This window comes from Staurois parvus, unplaced genomic scaffold, assembly GCF_062004578.1.
Source record: "Staurois parvus isolate SC_StPar_1 unplaced genomic scaffold, SC_StPar_1.0 ptg000716l, whole genome shotgun sequence".
Classification (NCBI taxonomy): domain Eukaryota; kingdom Metazoa; phylum Chordata; class Amphibia; order Anura; family Ranidae; genus Staurois; species Staurois parvus.
In genome coordinates, this window is record NW_028318512.1 from 268,752 (window position 1) to 283,683 (window position 14,932).

Genomic DNA, 14,932 nt, shown 5'->3' on the forward strand with positions numbered 1-14,932 from the left:
TAGATAGATAGATAGATAGATAGATAGATAGATAAGACTGAAAGATTGTACTATTATGTATTAAATTGGTAACATGTTTGTGTAAGTATGACTGTAATACACTGAATATTGCAACATAACTAGCCATGTGAAAATATAATACACCACACAAGCGTCGTATCATGTGAAATGGATACCACTAAGTCCTTCTTTTTGAATGTTCCTGTTAAATCTAAAAGCATGTTCTTGTGCTCCGTGTGCAGCTCATCCAGCATCAGGGAGAATATCCAACAGTTCTACGTGGAGAAGGTAAACAGGACCCTATTGTCCGGGATTCTGGCAGTATGAAAGAACTGTGCCTCTTATCGCCGGCATGCAGCTCTCTAATTCATTGCTTTGCTAAAGTGGCGGAGAGGAAAGAAGAGAAAAAAAAAAAGAATAAAAAAAAAAAGACAGCGCTATGTAGCGAGCACAATCCAGAGAAGGATTAATATTTGACACACGCTTTCTCAGAAACTAATCAATCAACTGGTGTAGTCGTTGGAGAAATCGCTTCTTAAAGAGGCTGTTTAATCTCTTCAAGGTTTAGTTCATTCCTGTATTTATTTATATCTGCGCGCGGCTCTGTAAGTGTGACTACAACATTAGGATGCGAAGCGGCGGGGGACCAGCAAAACTTCGACAATGTGCCGTTTTAAAGATAGTACGTTGGGCACTTTTGCAAAGCTCACGCAAATGAAATGGCAATTTAATTGTAATTCTGTGGCTGGACTGCACTCATAATCTGACTTATGGGACATATTAAAAAATTGATGTCATATGTATATGTAGGTGTATTTTATGTGTGAGTGTATGTGCGTTAAATTATTTCAATGTATCAGTGCAAGAAACAATGGTAATATGCAAAGGGAAGTGATTAGAGAAACCAATCACATCTCACTGCACTGCAACCTGATTCTTTAAAAGATTTTGATTGGCTGCTGCGAGCTGCTGAACTTCACATAGCCAATGGAATAAGCCCAACAGAGATTATACTACTTATATACAATATTGGTTGAAAATGGTATTTCTATGCATGGCTACATAGTTACATAGTTAGTCTGGTTGAAAAAAGACAAAAGCCCATCCAGTTCAACCATAAAAAAAAAAGAAAAAAAAAAGTTATAATCCTATACCCACAGTTGATCCAGAGGAAGGCAACCCCCCCCCCCCCCCATGCTCCTGCATGGGGAAAAAATTCCTTCCTGATCCCACGAGAGGCAATCGGATATTCTCTAGATCAACTTTACCTATAAATGTTAGTATCCTATTATATTCTGTGTATCTAGGAAAGAATCCAGGACTTTTTTAAAGCAATCCACTGAGCTGGCCAGAACCAACTCTTGAGGGAGTCTATTCCACATTTCACAGCTCTTACTGTGAAGAAACCTTTCCGTATTTGTATATTAAATCTCTTTTCCTCCAGATGTAAAGAGCGCCCCCTTGTCCTCTGTGATGACCTCAGGGTGAATAGCTCACTATATGAACCACTGATGGTACCTGAATAAAGTTTATAGTATGAAGACAGAAAGGTTGATTTATTCATCATCAATGGAGTTTGAACTTAGTAAATAAGCCCGACAGAGATAACAATACTTATATACAGTATTCATGGAAAATGGTATTTCTATGCATGGTACCTGGATAAAGGTTATAGTATGCAGACAGAAGGGTTGATTAATCAATGGAAAAATAGGCTGTTTACTTTGCAAGAGAATTTTCACTTTGCAAGGGAATTTCCCTATAGCTTAGTGAATTAGGTGATCCTCTGCTGACTTTCCATCATCCAATCACATCCTAGCAAAAATACTTTTTTTTTCCTTTGCACATGATTAGGTGTTCTTTGCAAACTGGATTTTTACCCGTAGTCACTAAACTAGGGGGAAAATGTCCTTGCAATGGTAATATGCAAAGCACAGTGACTTATAGCAACCAATCAGCTTTCACCGCACTGGTCCTGTAAAAGATTTTGATTGGTTGCTGCAAGCTGCTGAACTTCACATAGTCAATGGAGTTTGCACTTACTAAATACGCCCAACAGAGATTACACTACTTATATACAGTATTCACTGAAAACGGGATTTCTATGCATGTTATCTGGATAAAGGGTATAGTATGAAGACAGAAGGATTGATTTATTCATCATCAATGGAGTTTGCACTTACTGAATAAGCCCGACAGAGATTACACTACTTATATACAGTATTCATCAGGGGCGGATTGACAACTCATGGGGCCCCCGGGCAATAGGGGATCATGCGGCCCCTGTGACCTTGCCCAAACTCAAAAAAGCCTATAAAAGAGGTATCAGGGGCATCTCATGGGGCTCCCTACTGACCCCTGGGCCCTCGGGCAGTGCCCAAGTTTCCAAATGGTCAGTCGGCCCCTGGTATTCATTGAAAATGGGATTTCTATGCATGTTATCTGGATAAAGGGTATAGTATGAAGACAGAAGGGTTGATTTATTCATCATCAATGGAGTTTGCACTTACTGAATAAGCCCGACAGAGTTAACAATACTTATATGTGGACATGGAACATGCTTTTTCTATGCATGGTACCTGGATAGAGGGTATAGTACAAAGACAGAAGGGTTGATGTATAATTGGAAAACAGGCTGCTTACTTTGCAAGAGATCTTTCACTTCACAAGGGAATTTTCCTAAAGCTTATTCATTGGAGGTGAAGCTCTGCTGACTTTCCATCATCCAATCATGTGCTAGCAAAAATAATTTTTTTCCCCCTTACACCTGATTGGGTGTTCTTTGCAAATTAAATTTTTTACCCACAGTCACTAAGCTACGGGAAAAAAATTCCTTGCAAAGAAAAAATTCTCTTGCAAAGTGACCAACCTATTGGTTTTACGTAAATCAAATCAAGAGAGCAAGATCTAGTTTTCTGTGATCTATCTCTCTATGTAGGGAAGGGGTTCAGGTTTGCTGCTACCATAGGTTCACAGTGATTTCTTGGAATTCACAAAATCTGAGAATCGCAAGCTGTTCACCGAAACATTTGCGGTAATAAGGAACAACCTGTAATGCAGCGTATAGCTTTTGTCCCTTGTCAACTGAGTCACATGAGTCAATTATTTGAAGAAAGGATAACCCAGCCTCCTTTCTATAGTAAGTATGGGCTCACAGCAGCCATATTGTCAGTGTGTAGGAGCTGTTATGGACAGCTAGCATTTCTATGCAAGGACAGATACTGTTTTTTTCTAAATGTTTTATTTCTTTTTTAATGTTGGCTTTGGTACATATCCCCCATGGCAGTACTAGGCTTGCCATGTCTATTGTTTGACAAGAGCCTGTTTATTAGCCCTATATATGGCCAGAATTGGATTGAACAAGATTCACCCCTCATTTAGTTTATTGGGTTTTGCGGGCAAGTTTGCAAACTTTGAGCCGGATTTGTGAAACTGTAAACCACACCCAAGAAGATTCCCTCAACCCTATATCGATCGATCCATTTGTTTATCTGTCTGTCTATCACAGTTCCTTCCTTGAGCTGTTTGAAGAACATCTAAAAACCTACCTTCTATGAGTTGAAAGGGTCTAAATCTAAGGCCTCAGGAGAGTTAGGACTCGTTCACACTTGACTTTATTTCTAACTCTTGCCAAATGCTCCTATAGCGTTTCACAGGCGTTAGACAGGCATTTTTGAAGCGTTTTTAATGATCCTCAAATGCCCTATGTGAAGTTTTGAGGCGGTTTATAGGAGTTTGCCAAGCGTTAAAACTGCACCTCAAACGCTTATAATGAAGTTAAATGGTATTAACGCTCCGCAACCGCCTCACAACCGCAACGCTACGCAACTGCAGCACCATAGACTTGAATGGGAGGCTTCAACTCCTCCTGACTTGATACAAGGATCAGTTTTGCCATGACCAGGGGTGGACTGACAACTCATGGGGCCCCCGGGCAATAGGGGATCATGGGGCCCCTGTGTCCTCGCCCACACTCAAACCACACCCAAAAAAGCCTATGAAAGGTACCAGAGGCATCTCATGGGGCCTCCTACTGGACCCAGGGCCCTCGGGCAGTGCCCGAGTTCCCAAATGGTCAGTCCGCCCCTGGCCGTGACATGATGCTAGTGCTTCAGTGTGTGCTGCCATGTGCAGAATTTTCATAGGCGTTTCAGAAGCGTTAAAAACGCTTCCCAAACGCCTGTCTGACGCCTCCTGACAAAGCTAGTGTGAACTAAGCCTTAGATAGTTTTTAGCTCTCCAGCCGAACAATGCAAGGAGGAAATCACCAAAAAACAACATAAATACATTTTTTTTTCTTTCTTTTTCACTGTGTCCCTGTGAGCTTCTCTGAACGCTTATAGGCAAATCCATCAGCAGAGCCTGAGAGACTGCTCGAAGTTGTTACAAGACTCTCCATATGTCCACTATCATGCAGCCATCTTTGGTGGTAGACCACAAGAGCACTATATATAAAAGGAAAATACAGCCTGCCTCAAATAGCTCATCAGTCTGGATTCATCTTCCCTGATATGGCCATTTAAATGTTGATTAAAGAGGTGGAGATTGTATGGAGGTACATTAGTCATGTGTGCCTAGGGCAGAAGAATGTTAAATACTGCCTTAGCTGGGAGGCCACAACCGATCGTATTTGCCTAATTTGCCAATGGCCACTAGTAAGTGGAAAGCTATTATTAATTAATTGTAATTTACTAATCACAGGGCATACTTATCAAGGAAAATATACAGGACATGCTGAAAGTGAATAATCAGTTATTGCCTGTAAAAAATAGAACAGGAATGGGATTTTACACTATAAACAAGTTCTACATTTTTGTGTACCACCTCTGGATTTTTTGTTTAATGTATATCAGCAACACATAGGATCATTCTGACAACGTACTGTCCCAAAATGCTTTAATTTAATGTCCTCAATGCAAGTACATTAGTCCACTATAGTAAGGTCATCCAGACACCATTAGTATGGATGATATCACACAGATAGTATCATCGATAATATCCCTAATGGTATTTGAATCAAGCACCCCAGTGCCACAAGGCAAGAGACCTTACCACTAAGCCAGCATGTCTCCAAGGGCTAAAACTTTAGGAAATCATAATTAATTCATGCTATTTAGTACTTAGAGAAACAAACTGACAGTAGATATAAAAACCCCAACAGATATCTGTTTTACAAACCAAAATAGCAACTGAAGATGCCAAGCTTTATATTAATTAAAGGTTTGATTGACAAAGTTGAAGAACAGATCTTAAATGTAGTCTATATAACGGCGTATTTATTAAATCAAAGCGAAAAGTAGCCTCAGCGGCCAATCAAATTATTTTTTCTTTGTTCCTCTAATTTTAGTAATGTGAAATCTGATTAGCTGTGTGTTTCTTCATATAGCACAAAGCAATTTTTGCTTGTGCAGTCTCATTAAATACACCTGAAAATTCTAATGACATATACAGTACATCCTTTATCTATTATTCTAATACAGATAAATATCAAATCCGCACTTGCTGCCAACTTTTCTTGTTATATTATGGTACATCCGGACAGTACGGCGTGAAATAAAGTAATCAATTAACCATTTTATACATGAGTTGATCGTGTTCTCACGGAACTGGGCTCGCCAGTTTTGACTTTTGATTCTTAATATTATTATTATCTTCAAACCAGAAAGATAAATAAATGCCAACCACTGTTCTCCATGGATCTTCCCAGACATACTACATGATATCCAACTGCTGTAGTCACATTTTAAAATAATTCAGAGAGCTATCTTAGTACATGCCAACAGTAATCAAACAACAATTTAAAAAATTCAAAAAATTCAAACCTTGCACAACTTTATTACACCTAAACAAAAGTGCAATGCACTACCTAGCATTGCTCAGTTTGAGTGAGTTAACAGAAGCAGTTCAGCAGTGTTAACCCTCAGGTTAGCAAATTATGTGACTATAAACTTACAGAGCAAAACTATAGACTCATAAAAAAAATGGTGATATATGTGAAAAATGTGGAAAACAAAGTGTATTGATAAATAAAAAAATAATTCCCCCTAACTGTTGGGAGCAAGTTCAGATTCAGTGCTATCCATCACTTGAATGACATTCATGCAATTCAAATCCATGTAAGTGAAAAAAAATGTTTATGCATTTGATACACAATTAATTACATGACAAATATTGGAATATATGGAATATTTACAGAACCAAAGCCTTATTTTTAATCTGAATTATTTACTATATTGGTCTGTTGGGATTATTTCCCCTTTATGTTAGGGGATGCATTATTCCTCATATAAACTGTTTAAAGTCAAGTAAGAGTTTGAAAAATTTGAATTTGAAAAAGTGTCAATTGGATGAGTTTCATTTTTTCAAAACAGTTAATAATAAAACTTACCAAATGAAGAAGACACTTGACCAGCAGAAGAGAAAATAGATGTAGCTCCATTTTTGTAGTCAGGAGTCTCCTAGATGAAATCTTTAATCTTCATTCTTTACCATAATCACGTGTAATGGGACTTGTTATAAGATACTTATCACGACAACCTAAAACAAATGCAACACTGTAACTAGAAAGTAATAATATACGAAGCGATACTCGCTAAAGCATGCACAATCACTACAATGTAATTACCATGTTCTTGGGATTATGATTCATTTCTGCTTCCAGTTCCCATACAAAAGCGGAAGGTGTAAAAGATTCCTTTGTCGGTGGCAAGAATATAATTCATCCAACGTGGTATTCACTGTCGGCTTTCCAACTTTTCCCCCAAATATTAAAGGTTTTTTTTTTTATTTTCTGTTTTTGCTAGCTGAAAAGATTCATTGTCAGAGTATTTTCAGGCTCTTTTCAAGGGTGTTTCCAAAAAGGTGGGCTCATTTCAGCAGGATGAGACCTACAGAAGCAGCTGGGTTATAGCAGAGTATTAGAAGAACAGGATTTCGCTCTTGCATCCAGTCTCACTCTAATGGCTAGGCACACCTCCAAGCTTGTAACTGGCAGCAGGCTGTCCTCTGTGCAGCGCGATGCTGGGGACTTGGATGCTAGCATAGATCCAGAGAGTGTCACATCTGACTACAGAGCTGCACAGTCTGACTGCTGCTTTGCTATGCACTTCTCACTTTTTAATTCCTCTCTCAGTCCCTGCTGGAGTCTACTGATTAACTGGCATGTGTGGACTGGAGTTGTGCTGTCTGGAGCACCGTGCTGCTGGCAAGGCTGTGATTGGACATCCAGCTCTGCTATGCCTCAGATTGACCAGCTATTGATTTATAGATTTGAGTACCTTTTATTTAAAAATAAATAAATAAAAAAGTAACACTGAGTTTAAATAATGAAATCAATAGAGACTTTTAATTATTTCCATATATATATATATATATATATATATATATATATAATCTTCCCTTGATGCATATTTTAACTAACATTTTTAGAAAAAGATAAAAATAAAAGAATGTGTGTGTGTACATATATATATATATATATATATTTACATAGCTAGTCTGGCTGAAAAAAGACAAAAGTCCATCCAGTTCAATCAAAACATAAAAAAAAGTTATAATCCTATACCCAAAGTAGATCCAGAGGAAGTAAAAAAAAAAAAAACAGCACAGCATGATCCAATTTGCCCCTGCAGAGGAAAAAATTCCTTCCCGAGAGGCAATCAGATATTCCCTGGATCAACTTTACCTAGAAATATATATATATATATATATATATATATATATATATATATTTTTTTTTAACACACATACTTCCTATTGTATGTAATTTGCAGTGGTGTAATGCATTTAAAGTAAATCTTTAATTAGGAATATGGATAATGACACTGATGACCTTCTGCTGAAAGTGCTAGTTGCCTGGCACTGACCTGAATCAAATATGCAGATCAGGAAAGTCACAGTAAAGTTAAAATGGTTCTAAAGGCTGAATCTTTGTTTTCCTCCGGGGCGGACTGACCATTTGGAAACTCGGGCACTGCCCGAGGGCCCGGGAGCAGGGGGGGGGGGCCCATGAGATGCCCCTGGTACCTTTTTCATAGGTTTTTTTGAGTTTGGGCAAGGACACAGGGGCCCCATGATCCCCTATTGCCCAGGGGCCCCATGAGTTGTCAGTCCGCCCCTGGTTTTCCTTAATGCATTCTATGCATTAGGGTATAAAAACTTCTGCAGGTTCCCCTTACCTGAGCACGATCTTGATCCAGCACTGTGCATGAGAGCAGAGGCTCTCTCCGCTCTCTCCTTACTCATTGGCTCAGAGACAGCAGTGGGAGCCATTGGCCAACTAGTCAAGGGATCCAGTGCTGTCCTCTCCTGTGCTTTTTTCGCTGGTCTTCAGGTCCCCAGCACCACCATGTTGACTGTGGGAAGCTGCCTGTAACTCCCTGCAGCTTCAGAGCTGGCTCCCAAATGCACATGTGCGATCCGCTATTGTCCTGCAGCCTCATGGAACCTTTGATGTGTCCCAGGAGGTTGTGGGCAGGGAGGTGGGGAGAACTTCAGCACAATCGCCTAGGCAATTCCAGCAGAAGTGTGAATGGGTACCTACTAGAAATAGGTACCTGCTCCCCCAAAAAGGTAAAAAAGTGCCAAAAGTGTTAGAGGAGGGGGAAAGGAGGAGGATGAGCAGAACTTCCCTTTAAAGGTGAAGTTCCATTTTAAATAGGCAAGCATGACAGCTAGGCAAATAGTATTTTTGAAGCAGGTCATTGATAGCTGCCTCCAGCATGGAGTTGCTTCCAATTAGACCTGCTCTCAATTCATGTTTTGCTCTATACAGTGTGTCTTATAGCTGGAAACTCAGATTTTGGGTTTTGAGTTAGGGAGCACACTTATCAGAGGTCCCCTGACAGTGCCCTGGCTTCATTTGATTTTGCAAATGTATGCAACAAAAACCTTCACATTTTTCCTGAGATGATTTTTTATTTTGCTGCTTAGATGAAGAGTGTGCTGGGGAATTTTAAATCTCTATTGCCCTGCCCACGTGCACCTTTCCTTTATCACTAGTTTTAAAATATGTAGCTGTCATTCTTGCTTTGTGGTAGCACCGCTCATATGGTGGGTTAATAGTAGTCCTCATATGACCAGTATAATGATAAAGCTGAACTTCAGGAAGTTAAAACACCAATTAATGCAGTTATTCACAAAAAAAAATTTTTTAATTTTTGCCACCCTTGTTTCTCCAAAATGTGCAAGTTGGTAACAGAAACGGATTTAAATCTTATGTCTGTGGTGAACAGCCATTTAAAATGATGCACTGAACAAGCAAATCCCCAAAATATTCAGCTTAAATCACAATTAATAAAAGAAAACTCAAGTTAGAAACAAAGCAGACCTGTCGTAAAGCTTAATTAAGGCAGCATCTTCCTAAAATGAGCAGGTCATAAACCATCTGCAGAACAGCTCAGGAATACTCGTACAGTATGTGAATCTTTATTTAAAGCTGAGATTGAGATACAAGAGCCTAATTATATACATTAACCATAATTCCTGCTGTTATGGAATTATGTTCATAAAATGTATGAGAAAATAACAGACACGCCTATATTATGAGGTGCAGGAGGGTTATGGAAGTTATCCATTCAATTTTATTATATTTTGTCTCTAATGAATCATAATTTCATTCCGTGCAATAATAGAGTGGAGCATAATAAAACACTTCAACACCACTTACAGAATTGTGTTCATTCTCTAAGCACTCTCTCCAGGGACCTGAAAAGATGCCTGTATTTGCAGCTCAGGTTCAGACTGCTAGAGGTCCTTTATGAGAGCAAGTGACTTTGGCATGTCAGATTGGACTAACTCATCAAGCAAATTGGCGGCTGCAGAAATCAAAGACCAGATGAACTTTGTTAGGTATTTTTTCACTTTTAAACCCAATTTTTTTTACTGTTTCCTATTGTCTGATTTGTAATATCGTAATTGTATTCTGTACATATATTTCTTTTTCTGAATTGTTATAGCAGATTCTGTGAATGGTGCATTTCAATAAACCACATGGTGGCAGCTAGTGTCTGCATGTGTAAAGGGTAAATTGTGGAGTTAACCAGCCACAGTGATGATCACTCTCAGTTTGCTGGTGCCCACTCTGTGGTCCCGTGAACCGGTAAATCACTATGAAAATGAAGCTGAGAGTGTTATCGCCACAGTTGTAGGAACTTAAATATGTCTTAATATCTACTTTCCATAGTCCCCTGTACAGGAGAACCCAAAAATGGAGTCAGAGTGGCAGAACTAGAAGCCAGCAAGGCTTGTACATAGATTGACAAGGAACATACTGTATTGACAGGAGGAGAGAAAAGAAAGATAGACCTGTTCAACTTCCTGCTGCTCCTTCATTGTCCAATAACAGGTTGGAGGGAGGGAGATGACCAAGCTGCACTTAATAGAAAACTCATAAACCTATTTGTGTGACAGTGATATGTATCTCTAAGGACTTCCAGGACAGGTTATACTATATATATATATATATATATATATATATATATATATATATATATATATATACACACACATATATATATAAAATCACCTGTATATAAAAAGCTAAATGGAAGTCCCAAAAATGGTTATACAGTTCATTTTTTTCTGTTGTATTCATTTTATTGTTTTATTTTAATGTTGTAATTGGATTTGACAACTAAAGTATTAAACAGATGGCACTGGAGCCCAAAACTGACAGTGTTCATGTTCAGGCTTATTTTGGCAATATAACATTTACCCTCAAAGGAGCTGCTGGATGTGTTGGGTCCCCGTTTCTGTGCCTACGACTCTGCAAATAGCACCACACACTCTGACACACCAGGCTGTAGGGGAGATATTTATTGCAGATGTATATGCAATACCCTGGTAGTAATAAGAGATCTGAGACAAAAGCTATGATACAGCAAACAGGTAAACTATAGCAAGGAAAACATATTGCAAATAAGCAATGGACATAGAGGATTACCTTCTCCTAAACACTATACTGGGGCAATTGTAACTAAGGAGAATTACGCAACTCTAAGGGCTCATTCACGTGTGCATCACTACCCTATGGTCAAGGGCTGGTCCACACTATAGAAACGCAGTCCAGATGAGTTCCGGATGCGTTTTTGAGTGTGCGTTTTTGATTTGTTTGGGGCACGTTCCAGTGCGTTTTTAATGCATTTTTGATGCATTCTGGTGAGTTTTTATGCATTTCAGTTCATTTTTTCCCCTCTCTTTTTCTTCAATTTAAATAGGGACGTGTGCTTTCCAGTGCATTTTTGGTGCATTCCAGATTCATTTTACTGCGTTCCAGTACAGTTCTGAGCAGAAAATATTAAACATGTTCTACTTTTTTTTCTGCATCCAGAGTGCACTGGAACTGCAAGCACTGATGTAAACTATGACGTTGCTGACCATATAAACCTACTTTCTGTGCATCTTGGATGTAGAAAAAACGCAACTAAAGCACATGTAGCATGAACTGGCCCTTAAGCAGTGTTTTTGAAGCCTCATAACCAACCTTCAATACCTGCCATGAATATTACATTGGGCTCCACACAGTGCAGTACCCTAAGATGGTGCAGCGCGTCACTTTCAGGATGCATTGCCGCTTAGCAGCTGCCTCTATTCATTTCAATGGTAGCGCATCATTTCCGCACCTATAGCATTTTCGGCACAATAGTGAAGCATTTATAAAGTGTTAGATGGGTGCTGGGAGAAACGTAGTTTAGGTTCCTGTATCCCAGAATGGGACAGAGCAGCTCCAGCCACTTTCTGTTTTTACAGAGCATCAGTGTGGTGAGCTTTTTGTGTCAGCAAAGTGTCGATGCCAGCAAGTGACCACGCCATAAAGAATCGGTACACGGAAGTGCCAGTACCAGCAACTATACTAAAGGCTGGTAATAATGTATCATTACTCACAGAACAGGTGGGCAATGGACAGATCCAATAATTTATATTGAGATAAATGTTACCTATGGAATCTGCCAATCGCAAGGCAGGTGGACTTGATAGTATAATTGTCTTTAGAAATGTCAATGAAGAGAATACTTATACATGACTTACCGCAAAGTTACCAGGAGATGTGACTCATATCAATTATGGCTCACATCGGACAATAACCTCAAATGTTGACACCTTCATGAAGGCATAATCAAAAAAAAAACTTTTGGGGGTTCATCTGCAATTTATGGTAAATAGTATAGAAATGCCCCTTGGAAAATCTCTGCGAGGGATGGGATGCCCCCAATACTGGTGCAACACCATCCTCTTTTTTCACTGGGCCATGATCATCTTGAGCTGGACAAAGTGTAAAAAAAAATCAAAGTATAAGAATGCGTCTTGCAGAGAACTCACAAAAATGCTCACTCCACAACCTAAACATGCCTCAAAGCTGATGATTTCCTCTACATTATTATTATTATACAGTATTTATAAAGCGTCAATAGTTCGCTCAGCGCTGTACATTACAAAGGGGGACAGAACATGTGACAGAACAATACCAATACAATGCAAAACATGAGGGGATCGAGGGCCGTGCTCTTTCGAGCTTACAATCTAGGAGGGAGGGGATGGTGGCACAGGAGGAGATAGCTGTGGGGGATGGGGTGGTAGGAAGAGTGGAGGAGGTTGGCAAGTTAGCAGGGGGTGGGGTAGGCTTCCCTGAAGAGGTGGCTTTTCAGGGTGCGCCTAAAGGTAAGGAGAGTAGGTGATAATCTGATGGGTTGGGGAAGGGAGTTCCAGAGGATGGGTGACACCCTGGAGAAGTCCTGGAGGCAGGCATGGGAGGAGGAGACTAGGGAACTAGAGAGAAGGAGGTCTTGTGAGGAGCGGAGTGTGCGTGTTGGGCGTTACTTGGATATTAGGTCAGTGATGTAGTACGGGGCAGTATGGTGGACAGCTTTGTACGTCAGTGTTAGGATTTTGAATTGATCCGTTGCGCAATCGGAAGCCAGTGGAGGGATTGGCAGAGGGGGGTGGCGGAGACAGAGCGGTTGGAAAGGTGAATGAGTCTGGCAGCCGTATTCAGGATCGACTGAAGCGGGGATAGCCAGCGGCGAGGCAGGCCAGTGAGGAGGGAGTTGCAGTAGTCGAGTCGTGATATGATGAGGGAGTGGATGAGCTGTTTAGTGGTTTCTGGGGTTAGGAACATGCAGATTTTGGCGATGTTGCGGAGGTGGAGTCTACATAACTTCCCCTTCCCCTTTAAGCACTTTTTTTTCTAGAAATAAATAACATGTTCATGGACGTTTTCTTGATGCTTTTTCAACACTTTAAAAACACAATAAAAGCACATAAAAACATGTCAGAAATGCTGTAGGCGCCTTATTGGGCATTCCTTCTCTCTTCATAGTCAACACATGTGTGAACGAGCCCTAGCAGGTTAGCACTCTGTAATATACTCTATTCTGCTGGCAAGCTTGTTGGGGCCCAAGTTTTATGTCGGAGCACTCAGGATAATTTCCCTTTAGGCATTGATGATGATACTGACTCTGGTATCTTTAACAACTGATAACGTCAATGATTCTGGTCCCTTTGAGCACTGATAATGAAACTGGCTCTTTGTACTGTGGATTTGGCCAGTGGTCTCTCACTGGGTGAAACAGAGCTGGTCTGGTGCTGCATCACTATTCCCCCTCGATCAAGCAGGGGGCTGCACCAACATCCTTGGTTCTCTCCAATGTCTTCAGATGTCTGTCGCTGTGCCTCCTTCCCACTCAGGTGTGGTGAGCAGTCTGCTAGCAGCCAAATGTTCACACAGCCCACTCAGTAACAGCATCCACACGTCTTCTCTTCAGCCTGGAAAACAAATTATGACCTTTGATGTAAGGATGTATATATACAGTATGTTTATTGATTATAGTCACACTGCGGATGTATTACATGAACAATTATTTTCTATCTATATATGGGACTTTTCATTCTATGGCTGTAATAGATTTTTTATCTATCTATTCTTTATCTTGGCACCATATGATGAATAACGAATGGTGCAGTCCTTAATTCAGGATAAGCCACACATGTGTTTAGATCTATTTTAGGTGCCTCCTGCCTTTCGATTGAATGAGTGTATGTGAGCCCTTAAGGTAAACGTAACAATAATGTCTGTAGTAGGGGGAAGGGTTGACCAAAGTAACTGATCGTACCACTGGAGGCAACCAAGCATCTGACACGTATTTTATCATTTCAGCTTCTACCAGTCTCCAATGCTGGATGAGCTTTTGAAGATAAACTCCAGTTTTGCTCAAAATTGATTTGAGGCAGAACTCCAGGCAACTATGGTAATTTTAGGTTCTTGGTCAATGTTTCATATATGTGTCCTAACTTTCAAGTAGCTTCTACAAACACTGCCAAAACATACTTCTCTGCCCTAATTTATATTGATAAGAATCATCCATCTGTTGAGTGACCATAGGAAAAAGTGTCTACTAAAGTCTTGGTTCATGACCAGTTCTTTTCCACTAGCCTGCTGATTGGTAAATAAAGGAACAACAGCACATTGCAATAGGACCTGTTCACATCAATAGATGTGCAATGCAGCACACCATACTAATGTGCATTTTGGACTGTCACATTGCCAAAAATTAGTGACGGCAACATTCTGCAGGGTGTGGTCATGCGTTGGGCTGCACTTCAAAGCATGTCCATCACAAGCTGAATTGGGGTGCCATTTATAATGAGTGGCACTGCATCACCCCTACACATTCAATGCACATTGCTGTAATGTATGCTTTACTGCAACTCAAAGATGTGAATGGGCCCTTACTCAACCCTGTGTCCTCCTCTTTGCCATTTATAGACCACTGTGTCAAGAAGCAGAGCCCTGATTGGCTTAGAATTCTGCCCCTCCCTCTTCCAGGGTGGCTGTGCAGCTGATCATAGGAAGATAATATTAATAATGATTAAGGTATTTGGGTAGTTTTATGTAAATGCAGTCAATGATTTTCTTATGAATGCAGAATTATTTATT

General features: G+C 40.0%; 1 protein-coding gene across 1 annotated transcript in view; it reads right to left on the bottom strand.

Moving 5' to 3' along the window:
• NXPH2 (neurexophilin 2) overlaps positions 1-7,135 on the bottom strand; it is a 206,065-nt gene extending 198,930 nt beyond the window's left edge. Inside the window, exons 1-2 of the mRNA XM_089653622.1 lie at positions 6,626-7,135; positions 6,389-6,537 (exon numbers count right to left, since the gene is read on the bottom strand). Coding sequence (XP_089509748.1) covers positions 6,389-6,439 — 51 coding nt within the window. The 5' untranslated portion in view covers positions 6,440-6,537; positions 6,626-7,135. The remainder of the gene's footprint in view (positions 1-6,388; positions 6,538-6,625) is intronic.
• Positions 7,136-14,932: the final 7,797 nt, after the last annotated feature.